The sequence below is a fragment of the Ursus arctos genome, chromosome X (genome assembly GCF_023065955.2).
Source record: "Ursus arctos isolate Adak ecotype North America chromosome X, UrsArc2.0, whole genome shotgun sequence".
NCBI lineage: Eukaryota > Metazoa > Chordata > Mammalia > Carnivora > Ursidae > Ursus > Ursus arctos.
The window spans coordinates 11,812,705-11,838,463 of NC_079873.1; the positions used below are offsets into that span (position 1 = coordinate 11,812,705).

Below are 25,759 nucleotides of genomic sequence, written 5' to 3' on the forward strand. Positions count from 1 at the left end.
GCGTGAAAGTACTGAGCAGGGTAGCCCGTTCGATTTTCCTGTATACATTCTATTAACACAGCATGTGGCATGAAGGAGGTTCCCCAAATAATTCATTCCATGAATTAATTTTGGAATAGTATTTCATGTGCGAAGAATGCTTCTCAAACCATCATGTGCATGCAAATCACCTTGGGGGTGGCCTTACTGCAAATGCCTATCCTCCAAGGACAGACAGGTCTCTGAGAAACTGATAATCATCATTGGCTTTGGGAAGGGAACTTGGAGGCAAAGGGTGGCAGGAAGATTCTGGGTATCTTTTCGTATTTTTAAAATTCTAACCATATGAATGCATTCTAGTCAATGCCTAATTTTCTTAACTGAAGCTATTTTAGGGAACTAAAAATCTCAACAGCGAAGAACTGAGCAGAATAGGCCAGGGCATGTCAAAATTCCATCACGAACACGTTTAAGCAACCTGCAGTGTGCACAGAGGTTTTAGGTGCTATAAAATATTATTAACCTGAATTACATAAGCCCAGTGAAAGCCAGTGGTTTCTCAAGGTCAGAAAAACCATCTAGTGGCAGAGCAAGATTATAAATCAGGTCTCTGGCGATTTAAATCCTCACTGAACTTGGATCTTCTACTCAAGAACAAATGAGAGGGGGCCGTGGCCCGTGAGCTAAGAACAAGACAGGGAGCCTGGGCCACCTGAGGGGAATGAAGATGATGGAAGGGTGGCAGTTTGAAGAAAATCACAGAGCTCATTCTAGAACGATTCGTACAGTGCCAACCATCACTGAGTCAGTCTCTGGGGTACTTTTAGACCAAGGAACAACAGGAGTGAAGATAACCCCCTGAGCCCGCCCCGTTCCCCTCCCAGAGTTTGCAGGGCCTCTCGGCAGTAGGGAGAGGACACTGTGGCCAGGATGGAGTTTGCCAGGGCACGCTCAAAAGCCCAGACTGAACATCGACTGCGCACTGGCACCTGCAAGGAAGGCAACGTGCTAACGAAATCTGGGAAATTTCTAGGAAATGCATCAGAATATTTAGGTGCAAAATTGTCCAAAAAAGTAATTGGCTTATACAACCTACCACTTGCTGCAAATTTTCCAGTTAGTTTTCCCTAAACCTTTCTGTTTTAAAATAGGTAAGTCTAGGAAAGCTCACTTACTTCCTTCGATTTCTGATCCCGGAGAAGATGAGCAGGATGATGCCAATCACCACCAATCCCATCACGACCCCAAACACAATCAGCCATATGGTGACAGGTGGCTGGTAAGGTGGTCCCAGTGTTGGATGAATCCCCAGAAACTCCAGGCTATTGTCATCCAGTTGGAAAGCATCATTGATACGGTCCCGGGACATCCTATTCCCAAGAGCAAAACACTTAGGCAAAACAGAATTGTGTATAATTTATTTACTTTTTACGTCATTGCTCCTGAAAGGATTCAATAAGGTTTAGCCTAAGACTGTACACCTGAAGTAGCGATGGAATCAAAGCAGAGAACCAGGTGCCATAAAAGCTAGGAGATTTGACAATTAGGCACCTTTCACATCTTGCAGCCTAGATAAGGTCTGGCAATAGCTTCCTTGGAAAATTGGGTTGTCTACAGTGACTTTCTATCAGATAACGGAAAAGGACAATTGGGTACATCTCTTCTACAAATCAACCAGGTCCTATACTCAAGTCTTGACAGTTGTAGTTTCCATATAAAAGGTATTGACCTTTGGAAGCAGGGGAGGAACACAGGAGGGGCCTTCGCCAATTTCTCCAGCACTGGGATGGGATATGGCTTAAACTTTAGAGAGCAAAAAAGGACAGAGGTGATTTTAAAAACCAAAACTAGGGACTAATAGAGTCCAACAGTACATTAAAAGGATTATTCATCATGACCAAGTGGATTCATCCCTGGGATGCAAAGGTGGTTCAACATTCACAAATCTATCAGTGTCTTAGATTTTATCCAGAAGGAAAAAGCCAAAAATCATATGATTATCTCAATAGATGCAGAAAAAGCATTTGACAAAATACAGCATCCTTTCCTGATTAAAACCCTTCAGAGTGTAGGGATAGAGGGTACATTCCTCAATCTCACAAAAACCATCTATGAAAAGCCTACAGCAAATATCATTCTCAATGGGGAAAAGCTGGAAGCCTTTCCCTTAAGATCAGGAACATGACAAGGATGCCCACTCTTGCCACTATTATTCAACATAGTACTAGAAGTCCTTGCAACAGCAATCAGACAACAAAAAGGGATAAAAGGTATCCAAATTGGCAAAGAAGAAGTCAAAATGTCTCTCTTCGCAGATAACATGATACTCTATATGGAAAACCCAAAAGAATCCACTCCCAAACTATTAGAAGTTATAGAGCAATTCAGTAATGTGGCGGGATACAAAATCGATGTTCAGAAATCAGTTGCATTTCTATACACGAATAACGAGACTGAAGAAAGAGAAATTAGGGAATCCATCCCATTGACAATAGCACCAAAAACCATACGTTACCTTGGAATTAACGTAACCAGAGACGTAAAGGATCTATATTCTAGAAACTATAAATCACTCTTGAAAGACATTGAGGAAGACATAAAAAGATAGAAAGATATTCCATGCTCATGGATCGGAAGAATTAACATAGTTAAAATGTCCATGCTACCCAGAGCAATCTACACTTTCAATGCGATCCCGATCAAAATACTGATGACATTTTTCAAAGAACTGGAACAAATAGTCCTTAAATTTGTATGGAACCAGAAAAGGCCCCGAATCTCCAAGGAACTGTTGAAAAGGAAAAACAAAGCTGGGGGCATCACAATGCCGGATTTCGAGCTGTACTACAAAGCTGTGATCACAAAGACAGCATGGTACTGGCACAAAAACAGACACATAGACCAATGGAACAGAATAGAGAACCCAGAAATGGACCCTCGGCTCTTTGGGCAACTAATCTTTGATAAAGCAGGAAAAAACATCCGGTGGAAAAAAGACAGTCTCTTCCATAAATGGTGCTGGGAAAATTGGTCAGCTACATGCAAAAGAATGAAACTTGACCACTCTCTCACACCATACACAAAGGTAAACTCCAAATGGATGAAAGACCTCGATGTGAGACAGGAATCCATCAAAATCCTAGAGGAGAACATAGGCAGCAACCTCTACGACATCGGCCAAAGCAACCTTTTTCATGACACATCTCCAAAGGCAAGAGAAACAAAAGATAAAATGAACTTGTGGGACTTCATCAAGATAAAAAGCTTCTGCACAGCCAAGGAAACAGTCAAAAAAACTAAGAGGCAGCCCACGGAATGGGAGAATATATTTGCAAATGACACTACAGATAAAAGACAGGTATCCAAGATCTACAAAGAACTTCTCAAACTCAATACGCGAGAAACAAATAAACAAATCATAAAATGGGCAGAAGATATGAACAGACACTTTTCCAATGAAGACATACAAATGGCTAACAGACACATGAAAAAATGTTCAAAATCATTCGCCATCAGGGAAATTCAAATCAAAACCACACTGAGATACCACCTTACACCAGTTAGAATGGCAAAAATTGACAAGGCAAGAAACAACAATTGCTGGAGAGGATGTGGAGAAAGGGGATCCCTTCTACATTGTTGGTGGGAATGCAAGTTGGTACAGCCACTCTGGAAAACAGTGTGGAGGTCCCTTAAAAAGTTAAAAATTGAGCTACCCTATGACCCAGCCATTGCACTACTGGGTATTATTTACCCCAAAGATACAGACGTAGTGAAGAGAAGGGCCATATGCACCCCAATGTTCATAGCAGCATTGTCCACAATAGCTAAATCATGGAAGGAACCGAGATGCCCTTCAACAGATGACTGGATTAAGAAGTTGTGGTCCGTATATACAATGGAATATTACTCAGCTATCAGAAAGAATGATTTCTCAACATTTGCTGCAACATGGACGGCACTGGAGGAGATAATGCTAAGTGAAATAAGTCAAGCAGAGAAAGACAATTATCATACGGTTTCTCTCATCTATGGAACATAAGAACTAGGAAGATCGGTAGGGGAAGAAAGGGATAAAGAAAGGGGGGTAATCAGAAGGAGGAATGAAGCATGAGAGTCTATGGACTCAGAAACAAACTGAGGGCTTCAGAGGGGAGGGGGGTAGGGGAGTGGGATAGGCTGGTGATGGGTAGTAAGGAGGGCACGTATTGCATGGTGCACTGGGTGTTATACGCAACTAATGAATCATGGAACTTTACATCAAAAACCAGGGATGTACTGTATGGTGACTACCATAATATAATAAAAAAACATTAAAAAAATAAAATAAAAACCAAAACTAGGGAAATTGAGAATATTCTGAATTGAAAGCCCAAGGATCTGGCAGCCCATCCTCCTACCCTTGGGTGTAGTGCAGGTCAAGAAGTCAGAAGGAGTGAGGGAGATATGTCAAAGCAGGATTAACCATGTCACCTCTGCCCAAAAGTGTCTCAAGTCATCTGGAAACAGGAAATTTGAGACCCCCCCGAAGGTCACAAAGAGGGCTGGGCTCTTTTGTGATGATCTCAGCTGGCACTTTTCCCCAAGACAGAAACAAGTCATTTGGAGGCAGTGAAGTCTCTGGCTGTGGGTGGGGTGCATGCCCCAACTGAGCCAGATTTTCCAGGCGTACTCTGCCTGGCAGGGCTTGGATTTGTTTCCAAAGATGAACAGCAGCTCAAGGGGGCCACCCAGTGAGCTCCCCCATAGCAGCGGGTATCTTAAGCCTTTTTTTAAGTGACATCTATCCGTTCTTCACTTTTGCTGTTTGGGGAAACAGACGAGGCACCTTGGGCCAATCGTTCCTTCTAGATGCTCACTGCCCATAGCAAGGCCCTCTCCTAGTGTGGAGGCCAAGCAACTACTAAGGAATCCTATTCTTGCCTACCTCGTTTCTGACTCTGGTTACTGAAATGATTCCTCCATCCAAGTCCCTACAGCAAAAGCTGGCAATATGTGCCCGTGTCCCTTCTGCATGTACCACTCTCCATGCATGCAGACCAGATTTCTTCCGCTAGTACCTGCTGCCTTTGCTCGAGAGCGTTCTCAGGCCACAAGGGGCTGCCTGGCCTGCAGGCCCGAAATGCCGGGGAAGTCACATCACCTGCCAGCAGTTCTCAACCAATGACTGGTGGGAGGTGATGGATAAATACCCAGCGCTGAGGGGACAATTCAGGTGCGCGTTCTGCTCAGTCTCCCAGAATTCCCCGGCACGATGGAGCTCTAGTCGCCCACTGTGGGCCCTTGCTTGGTAACACATCACTTATTATCTTCCTTCCATGCTCTGCTCCTGTGCACTTTTCTTTCTCAGAGCGTCTTGAGATTGCCTCTCAAATCAGCTACTTACACTCAAATACCATTTAAGGGCCTGCGAATGGAGGAGCCCAAATCAAGAGAAGTCCCTTGCTAGGAGACCCTTCTGGAATTAAAACCCCGACCTTGAAGCTGAAAAGGACTCAGAACAGAGCCCAGCACACAGGGCACACTAAACCACAAGCGTTTGTCCTGATTGCATTGGTTAACCCCCTCCCCCCCTTAGAGAGCTTGTTTGAAAGTAAAATTACTTGATGGCTCCTTCCACGTCAGCTCTAGGAATGACGTCAGACACATTTCCAGGTGAAGTGACGAAGAAGTTAAAGGAGATTCTAGGTTTCAAATCGTTCACCCACACGTTATCCTCCCTGCAGAGAAACAAAAGAAACATCTTCCCTTGTGGCAAGGAGGACTCAGCAAAGAGAATGGGGGCTCCCCTGCCCGTGAAAAAGAGGTCCAGGGGAGAGTCACAGGGTGAAGGTGAGAGACATGGGATAGGGCGAACAACGGAAGGATGTGACTGTCCTCACATCCTTGACACATCCCAAGCACATGAGCTCAACGACATGAGTTGGGATAACACACTATTGGCACTATCTGTTCTGCCCCCATTTTCTTTCAATGATAGGAAAATTTCAAACTGAAAGCAGCCGGAGAACCAGCGAGGAACCACAGGGGCCCCAGGATTGGGATAAACACCGGCCGGGCAGCAATGCCTTAGTACCACGAACAGAGCTGGTGCGCTCAGCTCCTCCACCCCTGCTCCACGCTGCAAAACCTGTCATGTTACACCCACAGCCGGGGGGGAGGGGGAAGGAGTGGGCTTTACCTACAATGTGACAAGGCTGGGCTCTCCCATCTGCCACAGGGATCCTGACAAAACCTAAGGCAGCTCCTCTGGCTCCCAGCCCTTCTCACTCAGCAGCAAGCCAACGCCCTTGGAATGGCTTGGGAGGCCCATACGAATGTTCTTCTCCCCTTCCACCCCCATGCCCTATTATCGCCCTGACCACACCTCCTACTTGTCTGCTATGAGCTCACTGCTCCAGCCCCACTGGCCTCCTTGCTGTTCCTTCAACAGGTGGAGGATATTTTTTCCTCAGAATCTTTCCACCTGCTACCTACCTTCCCCCTGTCTGTTTTGTGAGCGTTCTCCTTGCTTCAGATGTTTGCTCAAGGATTCATGAGGTCTTTTCTGACCACTGCAGTTAAAGCTAAACTGTAGACCCATCAGCACTCCCTAGCGCCCCATCTGTGGTACTTTTCTCCCTTGAACTTGTCACCATCTCATTTTACTGTATTTCACTTAACATACTTTGCTGATTGTAACACACACATGAAACATACGTTAGAACGCAAGTTCAGTGAAGGCAGAGATGTCTGCCTTTTCCTTTCAGTGCTGAGGGTGGAGGAAGCATTTGGTGGAGGGAAAAGAGGAGGGGGAGAAGGGATGCGAGGGAAAGTGAGGGGAGGGGGAAAGAGGAGTGCTCTTGCAATCTATAAGTCAAGTAAATCACAGTCTTCCCAAAAGAGAATGGCCCAAATTCCAGGATATTAGAGAAGTTTCAAAATCATTAGGTTTTTCTTAATTTACTTGCATGAAAGTTTAAGCATAATATCTTCTCAGACTCGAGAAAGAGAAGTACCGGTTGGAGTAACTCACACAAAAGGGATCATCTGGTTTTTGGCTTCTGAAAAATACTTTCTCATGGCATAGGCAATAGATGATCGGAACAAGTACATTTCATTGTCATTCCATTCGTACTGCAAATTCAAAAGAAAAACACTGCTCAGTAGGGATCATGGGATACTTTCAAAACCTGTTATTCCAGAAGCATTATTTTTACATTTTCTTTTTTTTTTTTAAGATTTTATTTATTTATTCAACAGAGATAGAGACAGCCAGCGAGAGAGGGAACACAGGCAGGGGGAGTGGGAGAGGAAGAAGCAGGCTCATAGCGGAGGAGCCTGATGTGGGGCTCGATCCCATAATGCCGGGATCACGCCCTGAGCCGAAGGCAGACGCTTAACCGCTGTGCCACCCAGGCGCCCCTATTTTTACATTTTCTAATCCTCCTGAGAATCTTTTTATTAGGTCAGTAACCTCCAACTTGTGTGGGCACCAGCATCCCCCGGAGGGCTGGTTAAACCACTGAATAGTGGGCCCTACCCTCCTGAGTTTCTAATTCAGAAGGTCTGGGATGAGACCCAAGGATCTGCATGTCTAACAAGCTCCCAGGTGGCACTAATGCTGCTGGTCAGGCCCCTGTGCTTTAAGGACCATGTTCATGGATCCTTCTCGGTTTGAGAGGAGCAAAAATAAACATCCTGAGTGCCGGTTTATGGATGGGAGTCGTGCGAGTCGTGGGTTTCGATGTCCATGTATTGTACACCTGAGACTAACATAACACTGCGTGTTAATTATACTTGAAAGAAAAAAGTTTAAAAAAGAAAAAAAGTCCGTGTATTATGTAGACAAAGATGTGGAGCTTTTACTATGTATATAGTAAGTTCTCAGATATGTACAAGTGTAAGAGAAAAAGAAACTTGAGTTTCGAAGGAAAAAACTGTCAGCAAGGTAATTTGTTCTTGTTTTTCCGGTGCTAAACAAACAGCTGGAGTATTTGCATACTTGGTGAACATTTGCTAGAAGAGAAAAAAAGCATTCACTCTTTTCCCAGTAGCTGGCAGTAGAGATCAATGAATGGCACAAATTTTGCCGCTCTCCTTTCCCTTTTAGAAAAAACAGTGACAAGGTTTCACAGAATTGTTACTTTAACCTCAGCTTGATACCACTCGGGTGTGGCAAAAAAGCTGCTTTAAGAGTGCTAATAATGTTATTAATATCACTACTATGAATATTCTGGTTATATTTTCATATTTAAAAAAAAAAAAGGTTGAGTTCACAAAACAGTGTCGTTGGACTTTGCCGTGCAACAGCCTGACCGGGCCGAGATTCTGGCCCGGATGCACAGGGGCACTAAAGCCCGGGCCGGCTTCAGCAAAGCAGCCTGCTGCTCGGCTTACCACTACCAACCCCTCTGAAGACCATTTACCGATCCCTCACTGCAGGGAAAGAGAACATGGGGACTGACGCCAAGAAAACAAGGTAACTGCAAAGGATCCTGATCTGTTGGATCCTTTAAAGGAATTAAAATGTATTAGGCCAAGGAAGAGCTCATTTAAAGATGATAAGAGAAATAATCCCACAGACATTCAATGATGATTAAGAACTGGAAATCCGAACGCTTAAAGTTTGGGAAGGAATGCACCTTTTTATTATTTCTTTCTTAAAGTTTCATTTTTCACTCCTACTGTGTTATCTCTGTTTCGCTGTCTTAGCTAGGAAAATGACTTTGTAACTACCGTGAAGCCTTAGGCAATATTTAATTTGGCAGGAAACGGAAGGGGGTCGAAATCTCATCTTGGGCTCTATCCAATGCAAATCACAGTTTTCTATAGCGCCCTGGACCGCTCCACCCAACAGTCCCAGGCTGTCCTATCCTCCTGCATGGCCTCCTGTGGTCCCCATCTGCCTGGGGCTGCCCCGTCCTCTCCTCTTTCCCAAAGCCACTGCTTCTTCAGTCTGGCTAGCCCGAGACAGGTGTCTAGCAGAGCAATGGCTGCTGAAAGGAATTCACACGCAGGTGTGAGCAATCCGGTTTGCTGTGAATCATTTGGTTATCCCCAAAAGCAGCCGTACATCAGTAGTTCTCAACTTTGGCTGTAATTAGAACCACCTGGGGAGCTTTTAAAACTCTTGATGCTACATCTCAGAACAATTTGGGAGTGGGACTCAAACTTTAATATTTTTTAAACATCCCATACGACTCCAGGGTGCAGCCAGGTTTGAGAAACCCTGTTGTAAATCAGAGCTTCCCAGTCTCGTGTATACGAACCAGCTGGGGGCTTGTGAAAAGGCAGATTTGGATTAAGCAGGTCCAGGGCTGAGATTCTGCATTTTTAACAAGCTTCCAGGTTATGGATGACTGACTAAAGCAAAACAAGCAAAACTATCTACATTACTTCTAAAAACAATCTCTCAAAATATAACCTGTCCTCTTCCTCAAATACAAGTAAAGGTGATAAGTGTGAATTAAGAGGGTGGACACTTGGGGGCGCCTGGGTGGCTCAGTCCCTTAAGCTTCTGACTGCGGCTCAGGTCATGATCCCTGGGTCCTGGGATTGAGCCTCCAGTCGGGGCTCCCTGCTCAGTGGGGAGCCTGCTTCTCCCTCTGCCACTCGCCCTGCTTGTGCTCTCTCTCTCAAAGATTCTTTAAAATTATTTTTAAAAAGAGGGTGGACACTTGATACTTAAGATTGGATGTTTTCTCATTGATCTTCATAGCACTTTAAAATTAACAAGGAAGGGGGCGCCTGGGTGGCACAGCGGTTAAGCGTCTGCCTTCGGCTCAGGGCGTGATCCCGGCGTTCTGGGATCGAGCCCCACATCGGGCTCCTCTGCTATGAGCCTGCTTATTCCTCTCCTACTCCCCCTGCTTGTGTTCCCTCTCTCGCTGGCTGTCTCTATCTCTGTCGAATAAATAAATAAAAAATCTTAAAAAAAATAATAAAATAAAATAAAATTAACAAGGAAAAAGTAGACATAACCAATCCAATAAGGAATGTGTTACTAAAAAAAAAAAGCCTGAGAGTTGAAGGCCAGAATCTGGGGCTTATAGTTTTTAAGAGAAACATGTGGCCTGTCTTCTTTTAGAACACACTGGAATGGGCCTATTTGTCCCATGTAAGGGAGTGCATTAAGAAGTAAAGGACAGGGGCGCCTGGGTGGCTCAGGTTAAGCATCTGGCTCAGGTCATGATCTCAGGGTCATGAGATCGAGCCCCAGCGGCAGACTCCACGCTCAGCAGGGAGTTGGCTTCTCTCCTTCTCCCTTTCCCTCTGTCGCTCCACATGTGCTCTCTCACAAAGAAATAAATAAAACTAAAAAAAAAGAAGTAATGGACACACTGTCCAGAGTACTCACTGCTTTTTCTCCAAGAGCTGATTTTAGGCTTATCCTCACTTTAATGCTTTGGTCAGCATCTGATTAAAGAGAAATCATAGACTGTTGGTTACAGATGACAGACCGACCATGTGCATTTATTTTCTTCTCCTCCCAAGATCCCACCAAAGTGATAGTAAAGGAATTTTTTAACAGGTATAAATACACTTTGGAAAATGAGAAGTAATGGAGGAGGGGTAAGTGCTTTCTCAAGGGTCAGGAAGCCATGGCCTGAAGTGTATGCAGAGGCAGTACAGATCCCGAAAGTCACAGCGAATCCCAGAGAGGCTTGGGATTCGAGTATAGCTGGGGGTGGGAAGAAGATATCAGACTGAAAACAAGGGGAATGAAAGTCAAGGTATGGTTAAAGCCATTGTGGGACACAGTTGACCCTCCTACCCCACATGCTCTTGCTTAGAAAGTCACTTGGCGGCTCTGCTGCAGCAAAACAAGAGGTGATCCAAGAAAGAAGGCATGGAATCCAGGAAACAATGGATTCAACCCAGGAGAGCAGCAAAAGGATGGATGACTCGGGATGAGAACTGTGGTCAGATTGAGACAGAAGAATGTAGGACTCTAAGAGGGAAGTCTTTAGGAAAAAATGAGACTGAAAAGAATAGATATGTTGGACTACCTGGGAAAAATAAACACAACGTTGATAACAAATCTGATATCAAAAAAATAAGGCAGTAGAAACTCCAGGACAAACAAAGAGTCACATAGGAAAGGGTTTAAAACAGTATATTGCTTGGCTTTTCAGGCATTATGATATAAATACTGATAATTTCTGATAAAAAATATTAAAACTTTATTGAGAGATGAGAAAGGGAGTGGAAGAGTAGGCAGAAGTACATGCCTAAAACTGACCAATAGAGAAATAATATAAACAAAATTTTCAGAAATATGAAAGTAACTGCCAGAAAGAAGAGGTAATAGCATTAAAATTGATTTAAAAAAAAATTTGTCTTTGAAGAGCAGGATTCGAGTACAGTGGGTTGGGGAGTGTTATACCCTTTTATTTTAAATATGGGACTAATAAAGCAGACTTGAAAGAGAGAGAGAAAATGTGTGTGTGTATATGTGTGTGTAGTTTTCATTGTGCCTGATACATAGTAGGTGCTCAACAAATGTGTTTCCTCCCCCAATAAAATGGCAGCTGCCACCAGAGCACAGTCAGAAGCAGGGTCTACATAGAGGGAAAACATACTTGGCTGTGTCATAGCTCCATGAGATGGGCCAGAGGAGAGTAAGGGAAGCAGAAAAGGAGTCATTTGAAATGTGTCAACTCAATGTACTCACATGGACTCCAGTCAGTGTTCCAACCCACAAAAGAATTCCTGTTTTGCTCTTTCAGCCAGGTAAACAAGGGCTCAAAGTAGTTGAGCAGTGGTCTTACATCCATATTCTTTGCTCCTACAACATGTTCCAATGCTAAGGTCCAGGGTTTTGATCTTCCAAGCCTCAGCATTTGGCTACATGAAAAAAGGGGAGGGTGGGTTCAGGGCTTTTTGAGGAATTCCAGATGTACACATATTTATACTATGATCTATGGCTTAGCTAAGTTTGCTCCTGGCAGATAAGAAATTCAGGCGTGTTTATGGATGTATTCATCCACAATCTCTTCCCTTCCAATGACTACAAAGGGAGCTCTGTAGTTATGACATAGAGAGGAGATGTACTGTCCAGTTATCACATGGTCTAGGTTCCTGTGTGACCATAAAATAAACATTTAATTTGTGGATGAGGACATTTTGAGTTCAGAATTTTTCTTTTTAGAGCAAGGAACTCAAATTCAAACCTAGGCATGGAAATGAGTAATATTGGGTAGCAGGAGAGGTTCAACATTTTGAAATATTTCTTCTTTTTTTTAAAGATTCGCCTGTTTATCTGAGAGAGAGAGAGAACAAGTGGGAGGAAGGGCAGAGGGAGAGAATCTTCAAGCAGACTCCCTGCTGAACATGGAGCCTGATGCAGGGCTCAACCCCACCACCATGAGATCACAACCCAAGCCAAAATGAGGAGTTGTACGCTCAACTGACTGAGCCACCCAGGCACCCCTTGAAGTATTTCTTACAGCAGTGTCTTCCCGGCTTCGCTGGAATTGGAGATATCACATTTGTGTAGGGGTCCTTCATGTTTAGCTATTTGACAAAGGGCCTCTTGAAACTGGAATTGATAAATGGTCCTTGTGTAATATCTGTAAAGTAGACAAACATGAGAGAAGTCCGTGTTTAGTTACTGTGCTAGACTCATAGATTGGGGCATATATTTAAATTCTGAGGCTTTAGTAACCAAAGAGATACTAGTCCAACCTCTTTCTCCAGAAAGACCCAAATATGAACCCTGCAGGCTCATCATAACCTACTTGTATTTACGTATCACCTGATTTAAAAGGCAGCATTACTTTGTTAAATGTTAGTTCACATTTGCACTGCCTTTTACATATTTATGGCCCTTTCATATAAATAATGCCAATTGATCCTTATGGCAGGTCAACAATGTCATTCCCACCTTCCAAATAAAGAAACTGGGGTTCAGCAAATTCAAGATCTAGGGCTAGTAGGTGAAAAACTTAGGTTTTTGGACTTCAAATTAAAAATACTCTATTATAATCACTCTGAACGTGTTACAAGAAGTAACAAGTAGACAGTAACAAGAAGACAAACAAAGATAATTTTATTTCCCCCAAGGATACTGTAAATTCTTTCATGGTGGAGAAAAGATCTCACGTAAGTTTTATTGGACCCAATAAATCATGTTGAGTTAAACTGAATTAAAATTAATCATCTGTTTTGAGGTTCTAGGGGGAAGGAGGGTAGCAAGAGAAAGAGAAATTATAGTCATTACTTCATATAATCCTATTTCTTTGCCATTGGCATAACTGTCCACAAACCCTGGAAGTTAAACAGTGAGAAGACAACTGTCATTTACCTGATGAATGAGTAATCATTAGCAACATGGAACAGAGATGCAGGGTCACAGTATGTTTCATCATGGGGCAAGGGTTCCACCACCCCAACTATGTCTCGCCTTTGGGGAAGAAAGCAGATACGTTAACCATGGGGTGTTCATCACGGGAAGGTACAGTTAGATGCATTAGTGTGGTTTGTCAGCCAATGGCATTTATACTGGAAGTGGTTGTCAGGTGAAATAGAAACAGTGTAAAAAATTACAGAATAGAGCCCTTATGTGGTTATCTCTTCCTTTTTAATTCATCCAGAATATACCACTGGAAAACAGCTGCATCTTCAAAACACTAATTTAATAAAATACATCGCATGGCCAAAAATGTACAGTGCAAATCTTAATAATCCCTCTTCAGCACCATATTTCATGTGTTCCTGGCCGACAGAATTTTGTGACATCGACATCTTATTCTTCAAAGCTAACTGGAACGCCCCCTCCTCTGTGACACCTGCCCCTTTAAAAGGGCTCAAAAATTAATTCAACCAGAAAAAATGTAGGGAAACCATCTATTTGGCATTATTTAAACTTAAGACATTTGTCCTTTCTGATTGTGGGATCATTAGAGACAAATTCAGTAATACTCAAATGCTAGAAACAGTTATTTTCACTGCTGCCTCCCTCCTCCCAAGTAGGATTTATGTCAACAGAGAATGTTGGCAGAACAGTGGCACTGACTTAAACTCATGCATATGGTGCTGAATGTTATATAGGTAGATCTTCACCACAAAAAAGGAAAAATAAGAAAAACAAAGCAAAATAATTGACAGGAGTCTAACAGCGGGAGGAGAGAAGACTCTTCCTTTTCCTTCTTTCCTTTCCTTCTTTCCTTTCTTTCTTCCTTTTCTTCCTTCCTCCTTTCCTTCATTCCTTCTTTTGTAATTCTTTCATCCCAAACCCATTTATTTCATACCTATGTGTCCCAGGCATGAAGAATGTGGTGCTGAAACTAATGAAAGGGACCACTATCTGTTGCCCAAAATTGCCAGCCTCTCACTAGCTTTGAATTCTGTTTCCCTCTACATACACCTGGTTAACTCTCGCCTCTTTCTCAGAGCTCAACTTGGATGTCTCTCCTCATCTGGCTCACCAGATTGGGCTTTGGATCTTGCCTTGGATGCTCATGGATCCCCATACACTCCCATCACAACAGAGCATGTTCCCATGGTTTCATTTTCCACATCCCTCCATAGACTAAAAGTTCTTTGAAGTCACGGAAAACATCTGAAATGATCAGCATTGGATCCCCAGTGCTTGGTCTAAAATATCACAGTTTAATGGGTGACCCAGCACTTAAGAAGACAGACCATGAGAAGTTGTGTCATCTGATCCCGCTTGAGGGAAGGCGGAACCAAGGAAATGTTATCTGAGGAGAAACAACCCAAATGGAGACTTAAAAAACAAAAAAGAGGCAGTGCATGCGTGTGTGTGTATGTGTGTGTGTGTGTGTGTGTGTGTGTGTGTGTGTGTGTATACAGGCCAGTCAAATGCCTTTAGATAAGTGGCAAACTTATGAGAAAAAAACATTTTACTGATTGTATATTCACTGACTTACTTCATCTCCCACCATTTTTTCATCCACTGCTCTTTGGGAATTTTACCCTGAAAGACCATCCATCTCCACTTTTCTAACATGTAAGTAAATGGTAGAGTTCCAACAATTGTAAGTGCTTGTTTGAGTAGGAAGTTTATCTCTGTTTCTGAAAGTAAAATGGAAAAGGATAAATATTAACACGAGGATGACAATGGATGTTTTGTATTAATTTCCCAATCTCAAGGTATTATTCCTCAAGACATACTTACATTAAGGATGATCATGTGAGAAATACTGACAGTGGAAATAATAATATGTATACACTCATTTTCTCACCTAAGGGTCTTGGAGGAGGGTGAAGACTTGGATAGAACAGGCAAAATGAACCTGCAAGTAACTGCTAATCCTCATTTTTTTCAGTAGTGTCAACTGCCTTCCTTAAGTACCTCTTATCAGGGCTAATTAGGGCTATTTCATCTACTGTCATACCATTTATTCTTGTAAGCTCCGGGAAGGCAGTGACTGTTAAGGTCTCATTCAAAACCGTATACCTAGCCTGGTGTCTCCTACTGGCTACCCTCTCTGAGTCTTTATTAATAAACAAATATTGAACAAATGTGGCCAAAAGATAGTAAACCAGGGAGGAAAAACACAAACAAAAAAGAGCCTCCCTAGAAGAAACTATCCAGGGGCGCCTGGGTGGCTCATTTGAATGAGCGTCTGCCTTCAGCTCGGGTCATGATCCCCGGATCCTGGGATCGAGCCCTGCATCTCTCCCCTGCTCATGCTCCATCTCTCGCTCCCTCTATCTCTCTCAATTAAATAAATAAAATCTTAAAAAAAAAGAAAAGAAAAGAAACTATCCACTGGATAATCAGAAGTACCGTACACTTTAAATGTACTGACATGTTCTTCACCTCAGTTTAAAATGCTTTAACACATTATGTGATCTCATCTATCCTTTATTTAGTGATGTAGAAAAAAGCAGTTGAGCTCATCCCTAGCGTACAAATGAAGCTCAATGAACTCTAAGCAGGGGGATACTATCTACCTGGCACACCGCTGTTATCTCTAGTGTTGAGAAAAATGCCTTGCACATAATATATGTTCAGTAAATACTTTTGGAAGAAGAAAAGAGGCAAGGTAAAGGGAAGGAGGGAGGGAGAGCAGGAATAAAGGAATTTATGGAACATCATTCATAGATCAGGGGCAGAGCCAAGGAAGGAAGCAAGAGTTTTTCAAGCCAGTGGTTTAACCATGTCTAGTACTATCCTAGTGATTCAATCATGTTTGCCTGCTGTCAGGGAATATTTCAAAAATGATAAAAACAAATAATTGTCTATTAATCGACTTAAGAATTATATTTTGAAATTAGGCAGCAGGTGTGGTTGCCATGAACTCCCTTTCCTTTGTTGCTCCCTTCATGGGAAGATGCTGTTACTCCTCTATTACCCACTGGGTCTATGCTTACAGTAACTTTTTCAGACATGATGATGTCTTTACACTGACCTACTCCCAGGCCTTCATGAGATCACCAAAGTCTGGAGCCAGAAATCAAGGCACAGCGAATTGCTCCCACAAGGGTGGAGCTCATCACCTTGACCTCACTGACCAAACATTCCAGTGGAGCTGATGATTTAAACCAAATAACTATAATGAGGGGAGAGAAATATACAGAAGAGAACATATTTGGCTCTAAGTATCCTTCTTTTACAAGGAAGAATCAAAAGTCATGGCATCTTCACTGAAGAATCTGGATCTCGTGAACATTCGTCATGTTCCATCAAGGGCCAGCCGTCCAAAGAGAAATATGCTACCATGGGCAAAAACATTGAAGGATAGCATGGATCTGAGGGGATGTCACAGGGGCAATTTCATGCTTCAGCTGGATGAAGAAAACGTTTCAGTTTCATCCAATCTTGATATTCTGGCACCCATTCTTTAAGAACTCTCAAATTTCAAGTCACATAATATTATGGAAAAGCTTTAAATTAGGGCTCTGGTTCCGGTTCTACTATGTTACTTTTTGACCTTGGGCTAGTTATTTTTCCTTTCTTGTCTTCAGTTTGCCACCTCTGCAAAATAGTTTTTAGAATGTTCCAGCTCTCACATTACCTAGAACCTGGGAGATTCAGTGAGAACTCTAACACTAATTAGCTGGGTGACCTTGGATAAGCCATTTCAGTTCTGTGGGCCTGTTTTAGCATCTTTTTTTCCGTTAGATGTTCTTTAGAGTTCCAAGACCATTCATTCAGTCAGCTCTCTTATGCCTTTTTCTTTTATTTTTTTAAAAGATTGTATTTGTTTGTTTGTTTATTTATTTATTTATTTATTTGAGAAAGAGAGAGATAAAGAGAGAGCACAAGCAGGGGAAGTGGGAGGGGGAGAAGCACGCTCCCTGCTGAGCAGGGAGTCCCATACAGGGCTCAAACCCAGGACCCTGGGATCATGACCTGAGCTGAAGGCAGACGCTTAACCAACTGAGCCACCCAGGCGCCCCTTGTTATGATATATTCTTTAAAAAATGTTTTTACCAGTAGCAATTCCCAGTTACCTATGAATATCATATACTTTATGTGGCAAAAATTAAATACGTTTGATAATAAATACCTTTGCCCACAACCAACTAAAGAATCCCCAAAACAAGCCATAAAGAAAAACGTCCGTACCATTGTCTTCAGAAAAACCAGGTGGCAGAAGACCAATGTTTTTCAAATGGTTGGGTGTAGCTGCAGAAAGTGACATGATTTCCCCAACAGCTTCATGGAACCCTTCATTAGCTCCATTTCTTAGCAGGAAGGGTTGCTCGGCATACGCCATGTCATACTGGATGTGTCCCATCTCATGATGGGCTGTCAGGAAGTCATCCATCGTCACCTTTGTGCACATCTTGATCCTGCACAAAAATGGGCAAGATTAAAATGTATCTCAATGAATTTGATGTAATCATCACAGTAAGAGCAGTATAGGATTTTGGTAGCATAGACCATCTTTCCAAGATTTGTTCACCAATGAATCTTGAGGACTTATCTTTTATGTCCTAGAAACGGTGCAAGGTGCTCAAAATAAAATGATGGGCAGGGCTGAATCCTATTGCTCACAAACTAACAGAAAGATAAGCAGAGCCTTCTACTACAAAAACTCTCAGGCAAGTACTCTCTAAGTGATCAGTGGACATGGCCTTGGGCATAACAATAAGTGAATGCAGGCACAGTCTTCTAGAAGCATCAAGAAGGGCATAACTGAGGCTGCAATGAGCAACCGGAGCTTGATCAACATGTAGAAATTTGCCAGGTAGATGGCAAGCAGGGACAAGACGTTGACATTGCTGGAAGTGCTCAATGAGAAAGGCTTGAGAAAAGGGTGTAGCATTCAGGACACCGCAGGCAGTTTGGTAGAACCAAGATAAGTAGGAGGAGAAGGGGCTGGAAATTGATATTTGGGAGTCATTAACATGTAAGTCAGGGAATAGATGTGATGGCCCATGAAGCAGGTACAGAATGGCAAGGAAAGAGGGCCAAAAACAGAGCCCTAGGAGGTCCCAGTATGTACGGAGTAGAGAAAGATGATTCAGAGAAGATGGAGAGAGAGAGATATCAAAGAAGTCCAGAAGAGCATGACAATGCAGAAACCAATGAAAAATAGCTTTTTGAAGAAAACTTGTAAACACTGTCTAAGGCTGCAGCGGCCCAATGGGATAAGGACTGCATTTGGCAATTAGAGAGTGGTCCTGTTCAACTTGGCAAGAGCAGTTCCACTCCGGTGAATGCAGGGGGCATATTTCAGTAGGTTCCCAAATTAATTTTCTGACCATGTCATCCCCCTGATAAATACCCTGTAAGTCTCCCCCAGTGCTCGAGAAGAAACTCAGACGCCTTAATATAGCCCAGTATGACCTGCTTTTCTAACCTGGTTTTTCTCTATTCTCTTTTGAAACAATTACAAGAAGAGCTACTGTGTGTTTAATGTCTGCAGTACCTAAGAGCCTGGGCTAGGAAACTTACATATACTCACTCATTTTTAAGCCTCACTCTAGTACCGGAGTCAGTAAAGTGTTTTGACAAATCAGGCTTTGTTGGAACCCAGGCGACCTTTGTTTGCCTGTAGTCCACGGCTGCTTTGATGTCACAAGGGCAGAGCTGCGTAGTTGCCGCAGAGACTTGGGAAGCCTGAACTATTTACTCTCCGACCCTTTACAGAAAAGGACTGTCGAGCCCTCCTCCAGTGGGTGCTGCTGGGGTCCTGCCCAGCCCAGCTCTCCTGGGCAGATCCACCCATCCTCCATGCTGACTGAGTCAACAGCTGCCTTCTCGTGCACTGCCTTTGGCTAAATGAGAGGCGCCTCAACCAGGAGATCACATGCTCCCACACTCTGGGGCAGTCCGCAGCCAATGACTGACTAATATGGGGGTACAAAAGGCCAGTCCTCTTTTCTCAAGGTGTGACCAACAGTGGTGCAAATCGGGGTCCAGAGAGCCCCGTGGGATCAGGCTGAGGCCAAGTCTCCAGCAGAGACCACAACCTTACTTAACTCTTTCCCCTGCCCACCCTGCTTCCCTCACTCCCTTTTGCCTGACGTCTGTCCTTCAATGAAGCATTTGTACCAGAATCTGCTTCTCAAGCTGGGGAACCTAACCTAAGACACTCACAAAGCTGGTACCTGGGAATTACCACTCCCCTTTGTAGATAAGGAAAATGAAATCCAAGAAAGTTAAATACCTTGACCAAGGCTGCCTAGTCATTAAGTGACACACCTGGGATTCAAAAGCCTGTGCTCACTCCGCCGTATCACAGACCCTTCTTCGCATGGCCTTTATTCTAGCCTAACTTGCTGGTTCTGGTACACAATGCCAGGTCCTGCCTCTCTGCATTTGATCCTGATTTTCTCCCAGCCCAGTGTCCTCCTCCCAGCTCTGTCTGTCCAAACCCTTCTCGTCTTTCAAGCCTAATTCAAATGTCTGAGCCTGTCGGAGCCCTGTCTGAGCCTACATCCTATTCCGGGTGTAGTCAGTTCTCTTCCAATTCCCTATAGAGTGTTCTCTATCTAACACATGGTTCTCTTCTAACACATGTCACGTTCTCTCTTTTATTCCAGCTTATTTATTCACCTGTCCTGTCTTACTTACAAGAGGGAAACATGGAGGGAAGGAACAATGCCTGATTCACCCAGCCATCTTCCATAAATCTTAGCACCAAATCTTACTCACGGGGACACCACCCTTCCCATGACCAGGTAAATCTAATGGGTGCATATTATTTCAAATGAGGCAGACTGTCTAAAGTTCAAGTTAGGGTCTGCTGACAACCCTCTTTTCCTGGAAAAGCCCAGATGTGCTCTCAGGGACTACTGAGCCCTCGTTTAAGGAGAGTTCACACATCTCTTCTGTGCACAGAGAAGCAGAGAAGAAATCCAAATCCATCCTCATCTCTGCCTCCATTGTCTCCCAGTTTAGTGTCAGCTGTGTAAGGGTCATCCTCACTACCTGAAGTCACCCTTCCCTAGGTCCCAAGCTGTGGGGTGGCAGACCACTTTCTGGCCGTCGCCTGGCTCCGTTAGCATGGAGTTTTCCCAGAATTCTTGAGTCATATTAGGAAGGCCAACAGACACAAAGAATTTCTCAGCCTCTTCGAATATCCTCCTTGCATCCCAGTTCTGAAAGGAAAAAAAAACCAGCATTTCATTCTAGCATTAAAATAACAGCATTCTTTCTGTTGGCTATGTACAGAGGCATAGCCTTTCTGGAAAGCAATTTGGCGACATGTATGGACAAGTCAAGCTTTCAAGGTGTTTACACTCTTTGTCTCAGTAATCCTGTCTCTAGGGAACTAACCTAGGAAATTCTCAGAAACTAGGTCAAAGAATTACATTTAAAATGGGTTCTTTTGTTTATTATTTTTAAATATTGAAACATATTTGACACATCACATTGTGTAAATTTAAGGTGTACAACATGTAAAATGATTTTTAATAGAGAAAAAAGTGGAAACCACCACCAGAATGGTTAAATACATAGTGATGTCTTTGTGGAATGGAAAATCTAAATAAATTCAATTCATAAACTTTTTATTGATGCTTTTTATAATTTAATATTAAGTGAAAAAGTAGAATATATAAACCACTTATATTATATGATATTAATGAGGAAATACACAAAAAATTAACAGACTGTGTGATGCTTTTGTCTTTATTCTTCATATTCCAAGTATAAGCAAAAACAATGACCTTCACTTTCCTAAAAAACTATTCAAGTCAAGCCAACAATCCTTGACTGAACTCCTTCAAGGGGGGAGGCCCTGATGTTAGGTTCAGTGGAAACCACAAACAATAAGGGGCAGATGAAGTTATGGACTTTTGGAACCCAAAAGGCCTGCGTGTGACCCAGTAGCCAATAAGTGGCTGAGACTTGGCTTCATAGTTCGTATGGGAATCTAAAGTTTCAGAATGTTCTGGAACTGGAGAGGGGAAGCAGTAGGTATCTGCCATCCAGCAAACTCTTCTGGTTGCTAATCAGGACTTCTTTGGAAATAAGGCCCACATGAGGCAAACTAAGTTTGTGCAACTGGCGGATAATTCATGACTCACTTCTGGTAACACAGAAAACTTCCTCTGATCTCAAAGACCAGTCAAGTCTGGTTTTTCTCCTTTATCGCCTCAGGGATATGAAACAGGATGTGATACTGTGGATGTTTTTTATTATTGCCCTTTAAAGGCAATATTGGTATTAGTAGGTATGGTATTCTCAAGCTGAAAGAATACCTGTATACCAAAACAGCGTAGACTAATAAGCACAGCTAATGTCGGTTAAATGCAGAAGGAACGAGTGGAAAATGAAACCTGAAATATTAGGAGTTCTGAGGTCAAACCTTAGTTGCCATTGATTGTCTTTGTGACTTCGGGCAAGACATTTACCCAGGCCTCAGTTTCCTCACCTACAACACGGATCCATCACCTTCCCTGTCCTGACAGTCTCGTAAGTGTGTTGTCAAGACAACCTTAGGAGAGATGGTGCATGTACCAACGCCGGAGATAGGCTGAGGAGCTACGTGTGGATGGGCCTCTGCCACTGCTCAGCTGTGAAACCGGGCCTAGCAACAGCTGCGGGAGTTTGGAGGCCCTTGTGGCCTCATGTTTTTATTTTACTGTGGCCTTTTCCCAGGAGCATGTTATGTATGTGAAGATATTCACTGCATGGCTGCTTACAGGTTTAAAACCGTTCCCAAGGAAAAACCCAGTGATGTGTAAAGAGGAAAGGAAATCATGGTGCAACTCTCTGAAGACATTTCAGACAGCCAAGAGAAGTATGACCACACATTGTACCCGAAAACTGTAGACTATTAGCTGAATAAAGAAAAATATGTAATTATAACATGATTTCACCCATGGCAGGGAACACAGTGAATTTCAACAATTATGCGAGGATGGTAACAAAAAAGTAATTTAAAAATTATTTTAAAGACTCCTATAATATTTTTAACAATAATGATTTTTTAAATATGCAAAAATCTTCTAATGATATCATTTTCTCTGTTCATAGAGAGTACAGACTGATTACTTAGCAGCCACTAACTCTGGAAAGAGTAATGCCAACCAGTTGATAATTCCACATCTAACTGCTTAATGGAAAACTCAGGTCATCTCGATTTTTAATATCTCTCAGCAAGATCAATACCGTACTTATCATTCAAGGTACTTGACTCCCCTGACATTGTAAATTACTTTTCCAGGAAAAGATAGCTACATAAGAAATACATTTATTTTTTTTTAAGATTTTATTTATTTATTTGAGAGACAGTGTGTGCATGTGCACCAGTGTGGGGAGGGCCAGAAGGTGAAGGAGAGGGAGGAGGAAAGAATCTCAAACAGACTCCGTGCTGAGTGCGGAGCTGGGGCTCAATCTCATGACCTTGAGACCATGACCTGAGCTGAAACCAAGAGTCGATGCTTAACCAACTGAGTCACCGAGGCCCCCCAAGAAATACATTTGAATTAGCATAACATTTTTTCACATGGTTTTATATGCAAAAGATAAGGAGAGAAAAATGGCAGAAAAAGAAATGAAGTTGAGGATTTAGATTTGGTTCTTAAGGCCTCTTCCTACCTGGTTCACCATTGCATCAGTAACATCTATGTTTGGTTTCTGTCCAAAGGGGATTGTCAGAGGGTACAGGTTTGTCCAAAATCTACCCCACATATCGCCTATAAAAAAAAAAAAGATTTTGTTAGTACACAGCAAAGGCAGCAGAAATACAGACCTAATTTTACACAGTGCATAAGTTAGGATCAGTAAACAGGCCATATGGTATTCTGGAATTAATCTAGTTTCTTTTCATTACCTCTTTTCCTGTTCTCTTATTCACAATTTGCAATACTCCCTTCTTTTACTCTCTCCTCTAAAAGGTCAAAATGGCAGGAGATTACCCCTGTTTCTCCCATTTTGAATTACAATTCAAAGGTGCATTTTATTAAATATATGGAACATCATAGCTACTCTAGATTAGAAACAGATTTATATAATCCACTGTCCATGGAACAAAATATTGCAAATTAAACTATTAGTAATTCCTAATATTGGACTGAAGAGAGATCAAATAGGACCATCATCCAGGAATCTCTACTAACTAGTAGCAATGTTCCACCTTCATCACTCTACTATAGTAATACACTTAGTTGGGTAATTTTTCAAACATCTCAAATAAACGCTAAATTGGATTCCAAGGCCAGAGACCCTAAAAGGCAAGATGGATCTAGAAAAAGTCAATCTAATAGCAAAACCAGAATGTTGGCACCAAAGGAATAGGGCAACATAATTACATGAAGAATATTCCAATGAACTCATGTTTTAAACAATAAAATTCAGTAGAGATAAGTATAAGTATGCTTAAATTTTATTTATTTATATTTTAAAAGATTTTATTTATTCATTTGAGAGAGAGAGAGAGCACATGTGAGAGACAGAGCACAAGCAGTGGGGAGGGGCAGAGGGAGAAGGAGAAGTAGACTCCTGGCTGAGCAGGGAGCCCAACGCAGGGCTCAATCCCAGGACCCTGGGATCATGATCTGAGCCCAAGGCAGACGCTTAACTGACTAAGCCACCCAGGTGCCCTTCAGCTTAAATTTTAAAGAACGATGTATCCACTATAAAAATATGTGATAAGTGACTTCAGGCTGAAACATAGTCCACATGTAAAAGACCAAAAGGGACCCAAAAAACAGTGTGACATGGCTTCCAAAACACAAATGTAATCTTAAGGTAAATAAATAGAATTATAGGGTCTGGAACAAAGGAAGGAATGGTACCATTTTTACTCCATATTGGCCAAACCTCATCTGGACTTCAGTTCTGAGCATGATATTTGAAGAGAGACATCAACTAAGGCTAGCTTGTCCAAAGGAGAACAATTAGAAAATTAAGGTTTAAAGAATGGCTAAAAATCTGTGTAGGGTATTTCACTGGAAAGGAGCAAAGAGTGTATACATGATGGTAACGATAATACTCTCTAAAATATACTGAGTACATACTCTTGTGCCAGGTACTATGCTGTGCCTTATACGATGGTTGTTTAAAAGATCCAGAAGGCCATTTTATAGAAGAAGATTGGACATATTCTGGGTAACCTCATATCGTGGAATTAGATGTAATGAATGCAAAGCATTAGGGGGTGTTGATTCAGTCCCACATAAGGTAGAACTTGCTTATAATTGGTGCCACGTAGCAATAGATTAGTCTACCTTGGAAGGAAGAAAGAGCCACATCACACCAGATAGGTTTAAGCAGAAAATGAATTACTGAAGAATGCCTACCAAAGACATTGTAGAGAGTATTTATAAATTGCCTTAGAGTAAAAGTCTCCATAGGTCCTTCGTCCATATTCTCTCCTGCTAAGAGAGAGCTTTGGCTGTTGAGAAGAATTAGCTACCAGCAACTTATCTTGGTAGGAATGCTATGTATGCATGACATGAACTTTTCAAACACCTATATCTTATTTGGCCTCAGCTTCTAGAGAGCGGTAGAGGGGAAGGAAGGATGGCCACTCTCTGGAAGGGAGTTAGAAGATTCAATAAAGGGCCCCAGGTCTTTCATGGTCTACAAAGGCTCTGTGGCAGGACAGAAAGTTCTTGGAAGATTGAGTCTCCTCTTAAGCTAGGCATTTTTCTTCATGGCAAAAACTTCATTCATAACCCATATGGTTCCAAAGCACATACTTTGCGGGAAAAGTAATTGGTGAAGTTTAGAATAAACTTATGAAACTTTTACTCAAGCTATACCTTAATTCTAGAAAGCCTTTCTCTCACCCCTGACCACCCCCAGCCTACCAAGCTTCATTCCTCTGACAATACTAAAATGCCAAACTCCACCTCAAGATCTTAGCCAATCAACTTAAATTGTAAAACTTATTTTCTCCATTTCCACTCTCATTTGAATTTGGAGTTCTTTCTCCAGTTATCTTAAATAATCCCTTTATCCTTTGGACTGTGGCCAACATAATAACCCTTATGTGTAAGATAAAAACAATTTTAAATGCTTTTATGTTGAAGAAAGTGCTTGCAAAATGTGATTTCGATAATGTTACTAACTTCACTCACAAAATTTTCCGGAAGTTTTATGTTGGGCTTCATTCCAAAAACAAACAAAACAAATAAACAAACAAACAAAAGATTTATCGGTGGAAATAACAGAAAACAAACTACACAAGGAGTTCCTGGAGTTTCTTACCAAGCAAATGGGCCGGGAGACATCCAGTTGGGCTGATACGGGAGGGGTAGGTGTCCATCAACTTTGCCCTCACATAAGCATGAAGATGTTCATACAATGGTTTAATCTGAAAAGCCCAGGAAGAAAATTTAAGACCAAGAGTAGTCTACTCCAATTTCCAATCCCCAACACTAAAGATAGAAGCCTCTTTAGACAAGTAGAATTTCCCTA

At 42.3% G+C, this 25,759-nt stretch overlaps 1 protein-coding gene across 3 annotated transcripts in view; it reads right to left on the reverse strand.

Annotated features, from left to right (window-relative positions):
• The window catches only part of ACE2 (angiotensin converting enzyme 2), a 108,793-nt gene that overhangs the window by 3,656 nt on the left and 79,378 nt on the right, over positions 1–25,759 (reverse strand). For all 3 annotated transcript variants that reach the window (XM_057310228.1, XM_057310231.1, XM_044391885.3), the window contains 12 exons: positions 25,550–25,655; positions 22,934–23,031; positions 20,318–20,487; positions 17,504–17,730; positions 14,856–15,000; positions 13,268–13,366; positions 12,411–12,533; positions 11,636–11,808; positions 10,319–10,377; positions 6,995–7,095; positions 5,583–5,699; positions 1,155–1,349 (listed from right to left, as the gene is read on the reverse strand). In XM_057310228.1, the coding sequence (XP_057166211.1) occupies positions 1,155–1,349; positions 5,583–5,699; positions 6,995–7,095; positions 10,319–10,377; positions 11,636–11,808; positions 12,411–12,533; positions 13,268–13,366; positions 14,856–15,000; positions 17,504–17,730; positions 20,318–20,487; positions 22,934–23,031; positions 25,550–25,655 (1,613 nt within the window). The remainder of the gene's footprint in view (positions 1–1,154; positions 1,350–5,582; positions 5,700–6,994; positions 7,096–10,318; positions 10,378–11,635; positions 11,809–12,410; positions 12,534–13,267; positions 13,367–14,855; positions 15,001–17,503; positions 17,731–20,317; positions 20,488–22,933; positions 23,032–25,549; positions 25,656–25,759) is intronic.